General features: G+C 41.0%; 1 protein-coding gene and 1 long non-coding RNA gene across 3 annotated transcripts; both read right to left on the reverse strand.

The window, feature by feature from the left end:
* Positions 1-4,769: 4,769 nt before the first annotated feature.
* Positions 4,770-9,917, reverse strand: LOC105921197 (apoptosis-associated speck-like protein containing a CARD). Of its 2 annotated transcripts, none has more exons than XM_036130360.1 (4): positions 9,577-9,917; positions 7,121-7,174; positions 5,936-5,974; positions 4,770-5,748 (listed from the first exon to the last, which is right to left on the reverse strand). In XM_036130360.1, exons 1-4 carry the CDS (start codon positions 9,818-9,820, stop codon positions 5,498-5,500), a joined length of 588 nt encoding a protein of 195 aa, XP_035986253.1. In that variant the 5' UTR covers positions 9,821-9,917; the 3' UTR covers positions 4,770-5,497. The 2 variants fall into 2 exon arrangements, with proteins under 2 accessions (XP_035986253.1, XP_035986252.1); XM_036130359.1 differs by having other exon boundaries at positions 5,936-5,977.
* Positions 9,918-17,184: 7,267 nt separating this feature from the next.
* On the reverse strand, positions 17,185-17,496 carry LOC118559840. Its single transcript, XR_004928971.1, has 2 exons — positions 17,467-17,496; positions 17,185-17,365 (listed from the first exon to the last, which is right to left on the reverse strand). It is a non-coding gene; the product is annotated as an uncharacterized LOC118559840 (long non-coding RNA).
* Between the last annotated feature and the right edge of the window lie 359 nt (positions 17,497-17,855).

Here is a 17,855-nt window from a genome sequence, read left to right on the forward strand (position 1 = left end):
CCATAGAAACCGCAAATGCGCTGCGCTGAACCCCGCGGCCAGCGCAGCGCAAATCGCGTCCTGTCTGAAAGGCCCTTTAGCCTCATAATGGCTTCTCCGTCTCTGACTAAGTCTCCTATCTGCTGCTCTCTGTGTCAGATGTTCAGTTATTCCTCTGCCTCCTTTAGTGATGATGGTACATGTAATAAATGTAGTGTTTTTGTAGCTTTGGAGGCGAGGGTGTCAGAATTGGAGACCCGGCTCCGTGCTGTTGAAAAACCAGCTGATAGCCGCTCTTTTGCTAGCGCGGAGCCGCATAGAGTAACTTCACGTAGCGAACCTAAAGCAGTAGCACCCGAGCAGCCTGGTAACCAGCCTGGTTACCAGGCTGGTAACCAGCCTGGTAACCAGGGTGACAGTTCGTAGGAAGCATAGCTCTAGATTACAGACCCCAGATCACCACCAACCCATCTGCGTTTCTAATAAATTTTCCCCTCTGAGCGACAATCTCGCCGAGGAGCCGACCTTAATTATTGGCAGCTCCATAATGAGAAATGTGGCACTAAAGAAACCAGGGACCATAGTTAAATGCCTACCAGGGGCCAGAACAGGCGACATAGAATCCTACCTAAAACTACTGGCTAAGGATAAGCGTAAATACCGCAAAATTGTTATTCACGCTGGCGGTAATGACACCCGGTCACGCCGATCAGAGGTCACCAAAGTTGGTGTTGCTTCGGTTTGTGAGTTTGCTAAAACTATGTCGGACTCTGTAATTTTCTCTGGTCCCCTGCCTGATCTGACCAGTGATGACATGTTTAGCCGCATGTCATCATTCAACCGCTGGTTGTCTAGGTGGTGTCCAGAAAACGACGTGGGCTACATTGATAACTGGAGAACTTTCTGGGGAAAACCTGGTCTGATCCGGAGAGACGGCATCCATCCTACTTTGGAGGGTGCAGCTCTTCTTTCTAGGAACCTGGCCGGATTTATTAGTTCTCCTAAATGCTGACAACCCAGGGTCCAGACCAGGAAGCAGAGCCGTAGTTTAACACACCTCTCTGCAGCTTCTGTACTGTTACCCATCCATTATCCTATTGAGACGATGTCTTTCCCACGGCCAAAACTTAACAGATCAAAAACTGATCTAAAAGGAACAAATCATAAAAACCTAATAAAAATCAATACGGTTCACCTTGAACCTAAAAATAAAACAATAAAATGTGGTCTATTAAATATAAGGTCTCTCCCTCCAAAGACTTTGTTAGTTAATGAATTGATTTCTGATAATCAGATTGATTTGTTTTGTCTCACAGAAACCTGGCTACAAGAGGACTACGTTAGTATAAATGAGTCAACTCCCTCCAGTTATTCAAATTTCCACATTCCCAGATCTGTGGGAAGAGGAGGAGGAGTGGCAACCATCTTTCAGTCTGATTTATTAATTAGTCCCAGGCCAATTAATAATTACAGTTCTTTTGAACATTTAACCCTCAGTTTCCCTCATCCAAACTGCAAAGCAATAAAACCTCTTCTGTTTGTTGTTTTGTATCGTCCACCAGGCCCTTACACTCAGTTTTTGGATGAGTTGTCAGATTTCTTATCTGATTTGGTGTTAAATACTGATAAGGTTATTATAGTGGGTGATTTTAACATCCATGTTGACACTGAATGTGATAACCTTAGTGTAGCCTTTAAAACTATCCTAGATTCAATTGGTTTTGCTCAAAATGTGCATAAACCGACGCACTCTCGGCTCCATACTTTAGACCTTGTTCTGACATATGGCATTGATTGTGAATAATTAACAGTATTCTCTCACAACCCTGTCCTGTCTGATCATTTTTTAATAACATTTGAGTTTAATCTAACTGAGTTCTCCACCCCCAAAAGAGGGTTCCATTATAGTAGATTTTTATCGGATAATGCTGTATCAAAACTTAAAGAGTCTGTCCCCTTTTTAATATCCTCAGTATTGCAGAAATGCCCTGTAGATGGCAGCATTGCTGTTTCTTCCCATTCACAAATCGATACCTTTGCTAACAATGTGACTTCCTCATTGCGTTCTGCATTAGACAATGTAGCTCCCTTGAAAAAGAAGGTGATTATTCACAGGAAGCTGGCTCCTTGGTTTAATTCAGAGCTGCGTTCCTTGAAGCACAATGTTAGGAAATTGGAAAGAAAAGGGCGCTCTACACACCAAGAGGAATCCTACTTAATCTGGAGGGACAGACTATTGTTGTATAACAAGACCCTCCGCAGAGTTAGAGCAGCATATTTTTCATCATTAATTGAAGAGAATAAAAATAATCCTAGATTTCTCTTTAGTACAGTTGCCAAACTTACCCAGAGCCACAGCTCTGTTGATCCATCCATTCCCTTAGCTCTTAGTAGTAATGATTTTATGGGATTCTTCATAAATAAAATTGATGCCATTAAATATAAAATAATTGGCATCCTCCCAAACATGATTACCTCGTCCTCAGTAAGTGAGGCAGCATTGGAGGAATCTTTAGAATCTGCGCAGTGTTTGAACTGTTTAGAAGCGGTAGAGCTTTCTGAGCTATCTAAAATTTTAGCTTCATCTAAACCTTCTACCTGTATGTTAGACCCGATCCCAACCAAGTTGTTTAAGGACATATTCCCTTTGATCAGTGGCACTATTGTAGACATGATTAATCTATCCTTAGTAAATGGATATGTACCACAGGTTTTGAAAGTAGCTGTTATTAAACCTTTACTTAAGAAACCTTCTCTTGATCAAGATGAGTTAGTAAATTACAGACCTATATCTAATCTTCTTTTCTTATCTAAAATTCTTGAGAAAGTAGTTGCTAATCAACTTTGTGAACATTTACAAAGTAATGACCTACTTGAGGAGTTTCAGTCAGGCTTCAGAGCTCATCATAGCACTGAAACAGCTCTGGTGAAGGTCACTAATGATATTCTCATGGCCTCAGATAATGGACTTGTGTCTATACTTGTCCTGTTAGATCTCAGTGCTGCGTTTGATACAGTTGATCACAATATTCTCCTACAAAGACTTGAACATACTGTAGGGATTAAGGGGAAAGCATTAGGCTGGTTTAAATCTTATCTGTCAGACAGATTCCAATTTGTTCATGTTAATAATAAATCTTCCTCAAACTCTAGGGTCACTTGTGGAGTACCACAGGGTTCAGTCCTTGGACCAATTCTATTTACTATATATATGCTTCCGATTGGCAAAATTATCAGACAGCATGGGATTAATTTCCACTGTTATGCTGATGACACTCAGCTATATTTATCCATAAATCCTGATGAATCCAATCAATTACTTCGACTGCAGTCATGTCTTGATGACATCAAAAGCTGGATGACTTTAAATTTCCTGCATCTAAATTCTGACAAGACCGACGTTGTAATCTTTGGGCCAGAGTCCTCAAAAAATAAACTTCTTAACCAATCACTTAATCTGGGTGGCATTAACCTGGCCTCTGGTAATAAAGTAAAAAATCTTGGTGTTATTTTTGACCAAGACATGTCATTTAAATCCCATATTAAACAGGTTTCCAGAGTTTCCTTTTTTTCACCTCAGTAATATCGCCAAAATTAGAAACATTCTGTCCAGGAGTGATGCTGAAAAACTAGTCCATGCATTTGTTACTTCAAGGCTGGACTATTGTAATTCTTTACTATCAGGAAGTCCACAAAATGCAGTTCAAAGCCTTCAGCTGATCCAAAATGCTGCAGCAAGAGTTCTGATGAAAATCAACAAGAGGGATCATATTTCTCCAATTTTAGCTTCCCTTCATTGGCTTCCTGTTAAATCAAGAATAGAATTTAAAATTCTTCTTCTAACGTATAAAGCCCTTAATAATCAAACTCCATCATATATCAGAGCTCTGATTACCCCGTATGTTCCTAACAGAGCACTTCGCTCTCAGACTGCAGGTCTGCTGGTGGTTCCTAGAGTCTCTAAAAGTAGAATGGGAGGCAGATCCTTTAGCTATCAGGCTCCTCTCCTGTGGAACCAACTCCCAGTTTTGGTCCGTGAGGCAGACACCCTGTCTACTTTTAAGACTAGGCTTAAAACTTTTCTTTTTGACAAAAATTATAACTAGTGGCTCATGTTACTCTCAGCTACCTTTATAGTTTTACTGCTATAGGCTTAGGCTACTGGAGTATATCAGGATCTAATTTTCTCACTCTATTGAGTTCTACTGTTCTTCAATTATGCATTATGTGTTGTCATTTCTGCTTTAACTTTCTGTTCTCTCTCTTTTCTCTTCATAGTAGGTACACCTGGTCTGGCGTTCTGTTAACTGTGACATCATCCAGAGAAGACGGCTCACCCACTACTACCATCTAATGTAGAACAGATTACTAGATCAATGTGTGCTTCTGTGCTTTTTTGTCTCTCTTGTTGTGTCTCTGCTCTGTCTTCTGTAACCCCAGTCGGTCGAGGCAGATGACCGTTCATACTGAGCCCGGTTCTGCCGGAGGTTTTTCCTTCCCGTTAATGGGTGGTTTTTCTTCCCACTGTCACTTCATGCTTGCTCAGTATGAGGGATTGCAGCAAAGCCATGTACAATGCAGATGACTCTCCCTGTGGCTCTACGCTTCTCCAGGAGTGAATGCTGCTTGTCGGGACTTTGATGCAATCAACTGGTTTCCTTATATAGGACATTTTTGACCAATCTGTATAATATGATTGAACTTGACTTTGTAAAGTGCCTTGAGATGACATGTTTCATGATTTGGCGCTATATAAATAAAATTGAATTGAATTGAATTGAATTGAAAAGACTTTATTCTTGACAGAATGACAGAACTTAACATAGCCGTAGGCTATTCTTTACCAAAGAAAACCAGTAAAAACTGTATGACCTCCCGTCACCCAAACCCTTCCTGCCCTCTGACCTATATAGCTTTCCCCTCCACACCGCCACCAGTGGTAGAACATAATATAGGTCGGTGTGTCAACCTAAACAAAACACCACCACCCTAACCCAAATAAACCAGAAAATAAGCTTACCCAAACACCAAGAACTATAAGTGGCTCCTACACTGACAAAACCAAACATTACATGACGGTGAAACAGGATTGGTTGGCTAAGGCCAAATTCAAGTCCTCGTGGATTGAGAGGCAAAAACTCTGCAAGCTTTAGCCCCGACCCGGCCAACATCTTTCAGTGTGGTTCCTGTTAAAGAAATTTCTCAGTTTCTGCTGAAAAATCTGCTTCACATCAAGTCAGAGCTAAAATAAGCAAAACGTAATATGACTGCAAAACTAACAGCAACAATAATTATTATGCATTTACTTCCAAAGGGAAATTCTTGTTTAGTCAAAATATTTAGTTTAACAGATCACTACATGTGCAGCTAACCACCATTAACTGATGATAAAAGGTAAAAGGTTGAATGTTTTGGTTTTTACTGATCTGTAAATAAGGAACGTCATGGCAGCAGGAACCAGGACCCCTCTGACCCACCCTTAGAACCGTCCATGGTTCCCCCTCATCGGTTCCTTCAGTCAGATGAGGTCTTTGATGAGGAATCCCTCTTTCTCCTGAAGGATGGAGAAGAAAATGTCTTTGCAGGCATCACTAGCTCTCAGGCAGATGAAGATCTCCCTCATCTGAGACTGAGTGGTCTGCAGACGCAATATTTGGTCATAAGTTTCCTGCAGGATAACTTTCTTCTGTAAAAGTCCATCTAAGATGGGTGCAATGTTGGTGACTCTTTGGATCAACTTTTCTCTGTGTCTGTCCACAAAGTGCTCCCCTGTGGAGAAAGAATTGAGACAAAAGCTGATTTCATCCTGATGGAAAGCCTGAAAGTGAAAATATTTCCTTCATAGAGAAAGCTCTGATTGGACCTTCTCACTGACTCTGCCACTTATGTGTCTCTAATGTTAACGACGTGCAGAAGAATGATTTTTTTTATTCTCAGTGACTTTTTGTAACTTTACCTTCTCTCTTCACAGCAGCAGCTTCTGTTGGAGCGCCTCCTGCTGACACAAAGGGAGAGGAACAGCAATATTTCAGTGAAATCTAATTATTCCCAAATAAATGAAGCATCTTATTTTCAAAGGAACCAAATTAGGGATGATCATCTAAAAAACAAAAACACTCGTAATGTTTTACATTCAGTTTTATTTGCTTCACTCTATAAAAGTATTATGGAGGAAATACATTCTGCATGAATGTCATGTTTGTGATAGAAACATGGCAAAGTGTCAGGAATATATCCACCTAAAGGAGTTCTGTCATTCAACAGGAAGCGAAGGTGCAGCAACAGTAAAGCCTGTCAACTGGTTTCCACGTTTCTCCATGGATGCAAAAGAAGCTCCGCCCCTCAGAGTATCCATGAGGCCTTCTTGGTGTTTGGTCACAGCTTCTTTAAATAAAGCTCATTTCCATTTTCATGTTGTCCTTAAAGTCCAAACAGGCTCCATTTTAGCCACCTGTGGAAGTTATAACTAGAAAATCTCACCTAAATTCCGCCTGTAAAGCCAGTTCTGGATTTTCTTCCAGCTACTTGACACTTTTACAGGGTTTAAAGACTATGGGGCCACTTCTAACAAATCTCTGCGTCTTTATTTATAAATAAAATTTATGAATAAAACGGGCTGAGCTGTTTAGCTGAACCGACGGCTGCGTTTGGTCCAAACTTTAAATACAGATCAGCGGGTATTTATCTGTTGCAGCTATGCAAAAACTAACAACACTGCAGCTAAAACTGTTTTTCAGGCAGAGAAGAAACCTGAGACTAATTTATAGCATCATCAGAAGTGTAAAAACTAAAAAAAAAATAAACAATTTATTTCATGTTAAAAATGAAGACAAAGAAAAGCTCAAAGCAGCGTCTGAGGATAGAAAACATTTGGTTTTAACTTTATCAACTGCAAAAAAATTAAAAAAGAAAATAAAAGTTTATTAAAGGAAATGTTTATAATCTCATGAAGTCTGACCGGGTTTTTCTTTTTGCTAATTGGAGATAATCCAGTTCTGTTGTATCAGTGTTTTTAATGTGATAATGATTCATTAGAAACTTTTTATTACATATTAATAACAGAGACCATCAGTCAGGATGGTTGTTTAGTATTCAGTTTAATATTTATTTCCTTTTTAAATAAAAAAGCTGAGACACTCACCTTCACCGGAAGCAGCACCTTGGTATGGAAAACCTGCCTTTTTAGCCGCTTTAGCTGCAAAAAAAAAAAAAAAAAAAAAAAAACACAGAAAAATATCAGTTTATGAGATCAAAACCAAATTCACAGTCCTGGCCCGGTTCTGAGGACTACAGTAACTTTGCAGAATGGACATCGGTTTGGATCATTAACACCGACGTGGCGTTTTAATCAAATGATCTGCAGCTTTAAACATTTAAGCCGATTCGCCAACATGGACCCATTAGCTGTTGTTTCCGTAGCATTTCAGAACCAGCGTTATGGTTCTGTTGGGCTTTTTAGCACCTAAACATGGCGGCTGCTGCTTGGATACAGGTGATGTGGATTTCTACCCAGGACAACAAGCCACTGGGGGCGTCAGGAGGATATTTAAACGTTAATGCACCCAGGATGAGCGAGAAAACAGCACAGATGGCTGATGACGCTCGTGTTGGTTTATTTCTGTCTGAGCTGCATTTGAACGCCTCTCAATAGTTTACATGTTTGACAGATTACAGACACTCAGGACTATTCTACACTGATAATCTAGCAGATTATTCAAAATACAACAGAGCCTTTTGTTGCACCTTTTGTCTAAAATTGTATTGATGTATCGATAATGTCTTGTCTGGATGCACCTGCATAAGTTTCCTGTGTGAAAGAAGCTGACATGCTTACAGATTTACTGTCTCCTATCCAAGGACTGAGGCAGGAGTTGTGTTACATAGAAACTGGATGGCTGCACTCCTCTGAAGATTACTCCCAATGTCTGTATTAACCCAGAATGTATAAAAGTTTAGTGTGTTCTTTTCCTCTCTCTCTGTTTCCTGACTGCATTGGGGGGGGGGGGGGGGGGGGGTGTTAAAGACATTCAGACGTCTGAATGAGTGGTGTGCTCACTTAATTGATAATTATTAATATCCACAACAATCCCATTCATATAGCTCTTAAATATAATATTTTAGATCTATAGACCTGGATCCGTAATTGTTCTTATAACTGATACTTTAGTATCTTATCCCGGCCTTGGGGGATCCAGTGGTTCAGTTTGGTGTGGGGAAGCAGGTGATTGGCTCTCAGGGCGCCATTTATATGTAGCCGGGGCATTCTGTCCCAGAAGCATAGTGCTGCGCACCGTCCCTCCTGCCATATATGGAGGACGCTGGGATCGCGCGCAGCTGGGGGTTAACGAGAGGCAATCAGCCTTTCCAGTTAAAAGGGGGCAAATGGGTAAGGAAAGCACATTTGAGGCGGAGGATTCCTGTAAAGGTATGGCTACCATTGAATGTGAGAGTGCTGCAGGATGATTTGGTTAAATCCCTCTTTCTGATTATTTTAGGCAACCCATTTGTAGGCCTGCACAAAGAACCGTGGACTGTTTGTTTTTTTCACACTAGAGGCTGACCTGTTACTGTTTCAGTTGGGGTTTTAGTTCTGTTTTGCTACTGTTTCTTTTGTTGTTTGGTTCCATCTTAAGTATTGTTCCACGACGGTTCCAGTTTGTTTTGTTTTTTTTTCTTCCTCTTTTAGTGTTAGTAAAAGCAGGGGAGAATTTGTATTCTTCGGCTGCCTGGTCTGGAACCCACCTGAGGACCTATGCTGTCCCTGGATCCTGAGCTGGTTTTATTCAGATTGGGTTAAGGGGACTAGTGGGAGGAGAGTTTGTTTTCTTTTGTATTATATCCACTAGGGTTTTGGAGTGAGTGTGTTTTTGTTGGGGAACACTAAGGTGTATTCAGCTGGTCTGAACTCACAGCTAGCAGGAGTTCAGACCAGCATAGGTGCTCACTTTTAAACTAGTTATTTTTGTTGTACAATAAAACACATTGGTTTCTGTTCCTTGATATCTGTATATGTAATGAATTATATATTTAATTGGAAATCGTGCCTCTGTTATTCCTTGCAACCTCCTTGACCTGGTACAAAGAGGATTTAACGTCAAGAAATTGTGGTCACATATACATGAAGCTTCCCTGTCAAACTTCGCAGAGGTGGTTCTGGACGGGTAGCTCAGACTGATAGATGAAGCTGTCGAGATGCGCTGTCCCCAAATCAGCGGCACTTCCGGATTAGTCACTAACTAAACTGTTCAGATTGTCCAGTTTTCCCCAAGAGAGAAGAGGAGACACTGACATTCAGCCCTAAATGTCTAATTTTAAGCTTTTATTTCATGCGTTTTCCTGTATTTACTGTGGATCCGGTTACTGAGTCGGAGGAAAGTGTCTGGACATCTGGATCAACGGCGCTGAAAGTGAAAGTAAAAAACTAAGCGCGCTGCTTCAACTTCTGTGAAATTATTGAGATTGCGGAAAAAGGAAAAAAAAAAAAAACAATGTCAGAACCTGAAGATAAAACATGAAATGACCTGAATTGTTCTGAGACCTCGGCCAGGATCAGAACCTGGAGGACATAATGGATCCAGATGTTGCGGAGATTCTTACCCAGTTCCTCCGCCGCATCCACGCAGCGGATCTCTCTGAGGATCTCATCGGCCACCAGCAGAACCTTCTTCTCGGTGTAAACTGACACCATGACATCTGCAACGTCCAGAAAGCCTTTCCCCTCCACCTGGCTCGTTTTCACACCATCCTTTCGCTCCAGGAGTTCGACCCGGAACTTCTGGAAGTCGGCATCCTTCAGGTCCTCCAGAATGTCCCGTAAAACCTTTTTGGGGTTTGGAGCCATTTCTTATTTAAATGAAAAAGCTGGACGAAAAACGCACGCAAGCCAGACGAAAGAAAGTAAATTTTCCTCAACAAACTTTCGTCCTCCGTATCTCACGGTGGATCCTCCCAGTTGCCCTTCCGCCCTCTTGAGACCAAACCTTGTGCGTACATTTAAATTTCTATTAAGAATCACAGAGCCCTGATAAAACACGATATTTTTATTGTTCATAACTAAAAGTTTTTTTAAATGCAATTTTGGAATGTATGATGACTAAATGTTTTATTTATTGCAGCTATAGATTGCAAAAGCTTATTCAGAATTAATTGATATAAAGCAGGCTACCATTATTTTGATAGCTATAGCCAATCATACAAAGACTAAATAAACCCCAATAATTTAAGACTGATCCAACTCATCACAGATGACATTTTATATCGCTGGTGAAGGTACTCAGTGATCCAGGTCATGGTCATTCCAAAAAAAAAAGGAAAAAACAAAATAACAGGACTTGTTATCCGTAGTTTGAAGACGTTTTGCTTCCTATCCAGGAAGGTTTCTCAATTCAAAAGGTCTGGACTAATGGGAGTATCAAGTTTTATACTACTGCCCAACAAAGGCCTATTAACATGTAAATTCAACAGAAACAGGTCCACCCCTTAGTAATGGGCGGTCGTTAAAGACATTAAGCCAGCAGATTGAACCGAAACTGGGCCACTCCTCTGTAACGAGGAGTCGTTAGGGTCGTTATTGGCTTGGCTTGCAGGAACAATGGTTTGATCACCTGGATGAGGGTGAGAGTTAAGGTGATGGTTGACCGGAACTGTGTTGTAAGTTTTTGAGAGTTGGAACCTAAGGCCTCCTCTGTTTAAGGTTGGTTTTTCTCTCTTAACATAGATGGCTTCCTTCACACCTCTTTCAAATCATCTGCCTTCTTTGTCCTAAATGTGGACATTCTGGTCCTCACAGAGTGTCCTTTGTCCTGAAGGTGCAGGTGGACAGCAGAGTCTTGTCCTGAGGAGGTAGCTCTCCTGTGTTGAGCCATGCGTCTGTGGAGAGGTTGTTTGGTTTCTCCAATATAAAGATCAGAACATTCCTCACTGAACTGAACTGCAGACACCACTCCACTCATCTTAGGTTTGGGGTTTTGTCCTTGGGATGCACCAGCCTCTGTCTGAGGGTCCTGTTGGGTTTGAAATGTACTGGGATTTTATGTTTGGAGAAAATCCTCTTGAGTTTTTCAGAGACTCCAGCAACATATGGGATGACAATGTTTCTGCGTTTATTCTTCTCACCATTATGTTCTGCAGCGGGTCTTTTAGATTTTCTTGCTGATTTGACAAAAGCCCAGTTAGGGTACCCACAGGTTTGGAGGGCATCTCTGATGTGTTTCTGCTCCTTGTGCTTCCTTTCTGTTTTAGTCGGAACATGCTCAGCCCGGTGTTGTAAGGTTCTGATGACAGAAAGTTTGTGCTCCAGTGGGTGGTGTGAGTCAAAAAGAAGATATTGGTCTGTGTGAGTGGGTTTCCTATATACTTCAATGTTGAGGTTTCCATCTCCTTCCATGTCCACCAAATAGTCGAGAAAAGGCATGATGTCATCACCCTCAGCACGGGCTGCGTCCTGAGCCCCCTGCTGTTCACCCTGATGTCTCATGACTGCGTCCTCAGGTTCACCACCAATCACATCATGAAGTTTGCAGACGACACAACGGTGGTGGACCTGATCAGAGACGACAACAACCAGGACTACAGAGAGGAGGTGGAGCAGCTGGTGGGCTGGTGCAGAGACAACAGCCTGATCCTGAACGTGGAGAAGACGAAGGAGATCGTCTTCGACTTCAGGAAGAACCGGCCTCACCACGCTCCACTGCTCATCAACAGCTCAGCTGTGGAGGTGGTCAGCAGCACCAAGTTTCTGGGGGTGCACATCACGGACAACCTCACCTGGTCTGTGAACACCACGTCACTGAATGGACCAGAGTTACAAAAAACCTAATTGAAAACTTTCAAGACAACATCCAAAGGGTGCAGATGGCTTCATCCTGTAAATCAGCCCCTTTTAAGTGGGAAGAGAAATGGACTTATAATGGCATCAAACAGCATGAACTATTCCTTCTGTTGTTGAGATTATATCCAAGTCACCTCACTGCAGGTATGATGTGTTTAAGAAGAGAAACAGGAAGTAACTTTATGTTTGCGTGCATTATTAGTGAAGTAATAAATAGAAACAGATCTAATAAAGTTCCCAGGACCACAAACGAGAACCAGTGCAGCAGAAACACATCATTACTCATAAAAAAACATATATATAAAACCCTAAATAATAAAAGGATAATAATGACAGTAATTGTTGTTGTTGTTATTAATACCATAAAACAGCCCACATGCCTTTGTGTATAATTTAATCAACACTGGGGCTCTATGTTCTCCAGTTTTTCATAATCCATCTAAGTTACGTCCCTTCCTAGCTGTGCTGGACCAAATTAAGCCCATTTCTCTTCCCACTTAAAAGGGGCTGATTTACAGGATGAAGCCATCTGCATCCTTTGGATGTTGTCCTGAGAGTTTTCAGTGAGGTATTTTGTAACTCGGGTCCATTCAGTGTGATGCCTAAATCTTTTAAACATGTGGTTGTTCAACCCCTGCTGAACAAAGGGGGACCGGATCACTCTCTTTATCGGAGTTTAGACCCGTCTCAGAGCTACTTTTTTGTCTGAACTTGTACGGTAAAAGCAGCCGACTGACACAACTCGTTCAACCTGTAAAGCAGGAGAACAATTACGCTTGTAAAGATCCTGCAGGGCAGCTGCTGCACCACACCTTCATGGTTCTACAGTTCCAATCCTGAAAAGCTAAAAACATGGAGGACTCAGAGGTCATTTGATCTACAGATAGCAGTTTTACAGCACATGTTCTTAGTGTGCTTAACGCTGGAAGAGAACGGGACCAGGAAAGCCCTTAATTAGGTTGCTGGGTTAATGAACCCAACAAGCATGTCATAGTTTGGGTTGGTTAAGTTTTAGTTTTGGACTTTTTGAGACTTTTTGTTGTGTACTCCTCCTCTGTCACCAGCCATTAATCAATCAGTTCATGACAAAGCAAACATTTTGACTTCTCCATTTGCAGCATCTTTCGGCTTGGACTAGAAAAAATCACAGCGAGAAATAAAGATTGTGGATTCAAGAAACTGGTATACTCGAAGTCCACAGCCTTGTTTAGCAGCTCCACAGGAAATACTGTAATGGAATTGTTCAAAAAAAAAAGGTAATACAGAACAGAGAAAACTGAACAGCTTGAAAAATCTGACTCAAAGAGAATATAAAGATATGTAGCTCCTGGAGAGCTACAACAACGTGGACTTATGGGCTAAAAAAGTGGATTTTGCACGATGTGTCCGTTTTAAGAAAATGACAGCAAGCTCTGGCTGCATTAGTTGGAAATTATGAAGAAAATGGATGGGATGTTTTGTAACATGATGCATTTTTATTTCAAGAGTTTGAAACATTAGATGTGCTCTTAAACTATGAACTGGCGTTTCTGCTGCTGGGACCTGATCCAACCAAATTCCTTTGAACGTAGTTTAATTACAGACTAGATGTGTTCTGCTGTCACGTATTACCAACCAGGAGAAACAGAAACGTTTTATAACATGATGGAGCTGCGTTTCTCCGGAAATCAAGAGCAATTCTGCTTCTTTATCTGTAATTTGCTCAGAGGGAAACATTTATAGCTTGGACTGAGAACACTGAATCTGCTGGGAAAGGTGGTCAGCTGTCTGAGATGTTCTCCTCTTGGTAATAATCTTCCTCTCTGCAGGATGATAGACTTTCGATGGTCTGGAGATGACCATTAAAGGTGCATAGCCATGTTATTTGACATTTTATTTATTTGTATGTTAGTAACTCACTCTGGTTGCATATTTTTTTTAAGAAAGATTATGACGTCCTGCTGGCATATTAGTTGTTATTTTGGTGTTTTAAGCTTTATTTTTGCTCAGTTGGTTAGTAAATAAAGCCTTTTGTGTTTATTTCTAATAACAGAGGAAGAACGTACTGCACATGCGTAGCAGGGGTTAAAACAAGGAAGCAGCTAACGGCTATTAGCATCTCCCAGCAAAACGATGAAGAACAATAAATGGTCCAAGATCCAGTGCAAAAATCCATGATTCCAGGAGGGAAAAGCCTGGAACGTCTCTGGGAATCCAGTCTGAACGTTGGTATTCACTGATGTAGAAGCTAAACCTGCCGAGGCTCAGATGTGACGCAGAGTTGACTGACGTGAGTAAATGTTCTGATATGAAGCTCTTAAAGTTGCTGTAGATCGTTTTATTTAATTAATAACGTTGGTCTTCATCACACCGAGCTGCTGCTTTACTGCGAGGTATAGTGGAGGGTCAGGCTTGGTCCGCCATTATTTACAATTAATTTATTGATTAAGCAAACCGGTATTGCAAACCCACATCTGTTTATATGTGGTAATGGGGCCCAGCGCTGGGTTATATTTATCCTACATAAAGGACCATGAAAACATTATCAAGATGGAGGCTTGGTGTAGATAACCTTATTTTATCATGATCAAATGTTTTTTTTTTTTATAAGCATATTGTCAGGGTTTTGTTTACCAATGAACTCAGGACGCGCACACGGGACTAAAAGTTTGAGTCTTTATTGAGGGAAGAATGCTGGGTGGTGAGTAATGAAGACCGGAGGTTCAGGACTGCAGAAGGTCAGGGATGTATGTGATGGCAGGAGCTGACGGCCCGGCGTGAAAGAGAGTCACGACTTTCCAGGCAGCCGGGAATGCTCAGTTCTGCTCGGCTAGCAGCCCCGTAGCCACAGCAGGTTAGCAGCTCGCTTGCAGACACCAGGCTAGTCAGGTTAGCAGAACTTGAGAGACACCAGGGCACAGAGCTGAGCCTTTCCAGGGCGGCTAGTCCAGTTAGCAGTTCTCTGGAGACACCAGGACACAGAGCAGAACTTCTCCAGGGACAAACAGCAAAGTAAGAGACTATAGAAAACTGGCAGGACTAACCTTAAACAGGACAAACAAATCTTCCAAGGCAAAAACAGGGACTGGCATGGAGAGATGTGGAATGATGACGGCCCAGTGCTGAACTGAAGGCAGAGGGAGGTTTAAAGAACACTTCACAGGTGGAACCAGGGTCTGACTAATTAACTGGTAAATGATTATCAGGTGTGACTGACTGCTGAGGAGGTGAAGTGAAAATTGACAGAAAATAACTGATGATTGAAAACTAACAATAAATAAAGTCAAACCTAACCCAAAAGAGATGAAAAAATGAAAGTAACAGAAAAACAAAGCCAAACCAAAACTCAACCATGACACTCTTGTAGAACAAAATGTTCATTTTAGCAGCAGGCCGAACTTCCTGAAGGCCCCGTGGAAGCTCCTCCTTCAGTTTTGTTACAAACCCAGCTGCACTTCCCACATCTGCAGATAGATCTGCTGAGTCTGAACTTCCACTCTGGCCGTGTCACAAATCACCACGTTGCTCCACCTGCAGAGCGGCATGGCGGTTGTGTAACATCACTTCCACTGCTGGCTCCTGCATGAAGGAGGTGGTGTCAACAGTGTGTAATCTGTGGTTGGAAGCATGAAGGTGGGGCTTCCGATCAGAGGTCATGTGATCAGCAGCTTGGTACACCTTGTTCTGCATTTTGACTCTATTGTAGCAAAGTGGGCTGGATCAGGAATGCTGAACACATCTGACTGTAAAAGCAAGCAGTAGAAAGCAGCCTAAAGTCGAAGATAAATTCTGAAAGACCTTAAGAAAACTTCTGATTTTAAAAACTTTAAAGGGTTTTGTTACTTTGGAGCAAAAATATAAAGAAACAAAGACTGAATGGAATGGGTTGTTGTCTCTGATGACGTCAAACAGCATGAACTATTCCTTCTGTTGTTGAGATTATATCCAAGTCACCTCACTGCAGGAATGATGTGTTTAAGAGGAGAAACAGGAAGTAACTTTATGTTTGCGTGCATTATTAGTGAAGTAATAAATAGAAATAGATCTAACAAAGTTCCCAGGACCACAAACGACAACCCCTGCAACAGAAACGCATTATTACTCATAAAAAAAACATATATATAAAACTCCATCCATCCATCCATCCATTTTCCAAACCGCTTAATCCCTCATGGGGTCGCAGGGGTTGCTGGTGCCTATTTCCAGCGTTTATAAAACTCTAAATAATAAAAGGATAATAATGACAGTAATTGTTGTTATTATTAATACTATAAAACAGCCCACATGCTTTTTGTATAATTTAATCAACACTGGGGCTCTATGTTCTCCAGCTTTTCATAATCCATCTAATTTACGTTGCTGCCTAGCTGTGCTGGACCAAATTAAGCCCATTTCTCTTCCCACTTAAAAGGGGCTGATTTACAGGATGAAGCCATCTGCATCCTTTGGATGTTGTCCTGAGTTTTCAATTAGTTTTTTTTTTTTTTTGTAACTCGGGTCCATCCAGTGTGATGCCTAAATCTTTTAAACATGCGGTTGTTCAACCCCTGCTGAACAGAGGACTGGATCCCTCTGTTTATTGGAGTTTAGACCTGTCTCACTGTTTTGTCCAAATTCCAGGAAAAAATTGTTTATATCCTTCAAAATGTGGGTTTCAGTGAGCTTTTCAGTCTGAGTTCAAGACTCACCCCTGTTAGGGGTCTTTAATAATATTTTCCTGTTAAACTTTGGTGCTCTTCTTGTACTGTTAGACCTCACAGCTGATTTTAACACTATAGATCATTAGATACAGACTGTTCCACTGATCAGGGGGCTAACAACGGACTAGCACTAGTTGGAAGATTTGAAGAAAATGGATGTAATGTTTAATAACATGATGCATTTTTATTTTAAGAGTGTCAAACTTTAGATGTGATCTTAGAGCTTCATCTATGAACTGGTGTTTCTGCTGCTGGGTCCTGATCCAACCAAATTCCTTTGATCGTAGTTTAATTACAGACTGGATGTGTTCTGGTGTCGCGTATTTCCAACAAGAAACAAAACAGAAACATTTTATCACGTGATGGAGCTGCTTTTCTTCAGAAATCAAAAGCAATTCTGCTTCTTTATCCATAATTTACTCAGAGGGAAACATTTATAGCCTGGCCTGAGAACACAGCAGCCGCGTTTAAAGCCGTGATCCTTTAACGATGAATTTAATGTGTGAGATGTTTTCAGGCCACAACAGGAAATATTCAGGTGAATAAAACAGCAGGTTAAAATGCTAACATCAGAGCATCATATTTTTAGTCTTAAATAAGTTGTTGTATTTCATGTATTTATAATAGTTAATAATGTTTTACATTTAAACAGATTAACGTTTCCAGCACCAGGAACAAGAACAACGGCTGCAGAAAGACGTTGTTACAGATAAGAAAATTTATTTATCTGCAACAGTCAGTAGGATAAGAACAATATGGTAAAAAACATTTTTATTGATTACACTCTAAGACAAAAATAGATGTTTTTTTTCCCCCATTCTTAAAGGGCTCTCTGAGGCCATTTCTCTGTCTTCTGTTTCTACTTTTATTGAGGGTCCTGAAACAAAGACAAAACAAAGACCAAATTTCTCTAGAAACTCTTTGCACTTTAAATGTTGACGTTACCTTCTGATCAAAGCAGATTTCATGGTTACTCACCATCTGTCATCTTCCAGATAAACTCTGGGCTGTAAAACAGAACAGAAACGTTCATGTAAAAATCTGTTGCCACAAATCATTGAAATTTAAAGTTTCAAAATTTGTTCCTCGAGCCTGAAAACGCAGCTATGTTCATTGTCTTTCTGTAGCCTCGTTAAGAGCCGGGGCATCTCCTCAGACGGGCGCTGGGTGCTAATGATGATATAATTTTTCTCTAGGGAGCCCAAAGCATCGCTACTTTCATCAGACAGAAACAGATGTCTCTAAGATGATCTCATCTGTCCAGAACAACATAATCCTGTTGCTTGTTGTTTTTAGGCTTTCTGCTTCTGTTGCTCCCAAAAACCAAGTGAATTAAGTCTTTGCCAACTTGACTAGTCGTGACCTTT

This window comes from Fundulus heteroclitus, unplaced genomic scaffold, assembly GCF_011125445.2.
Source record: "Fundulus heteroclitus isolate FHET01 unplaced genomic scaffold, MU-UCD_Fhet_4.1 scaffold_348, whole genome shotgun sequence".
NCBI lineage: Eukaryota > Metazoa > Chordata > Actinopteri > Cyprinodontiformes > Fundulidae > Fundulus > Fundulus heteroclitus.

Coding starts and splice junctions, on each gene's coding strand:
- LOC105921197 (XM_036130359.1), bottom strand. CDS start 9,820: ATGGCTCCAAACCCCAAAAAGGTTTTACGGGACATTCTGGAGGACCTG. Junction 5,978..7,120: donor AGGTGCTGCTTCCGGTGAAG/GTGAGTGTCTCA, acceptor CCTTTGTGTCAG/CAGGAGGCGCTCCAACAGAA. Junction 5,749..5,935: donor TGCTGCTGTGAAGAGAGAAG/GTAAAGTTACAA, acceptor CTTTCTCCACAG/GGGAGCACTTTGTGGACAGA.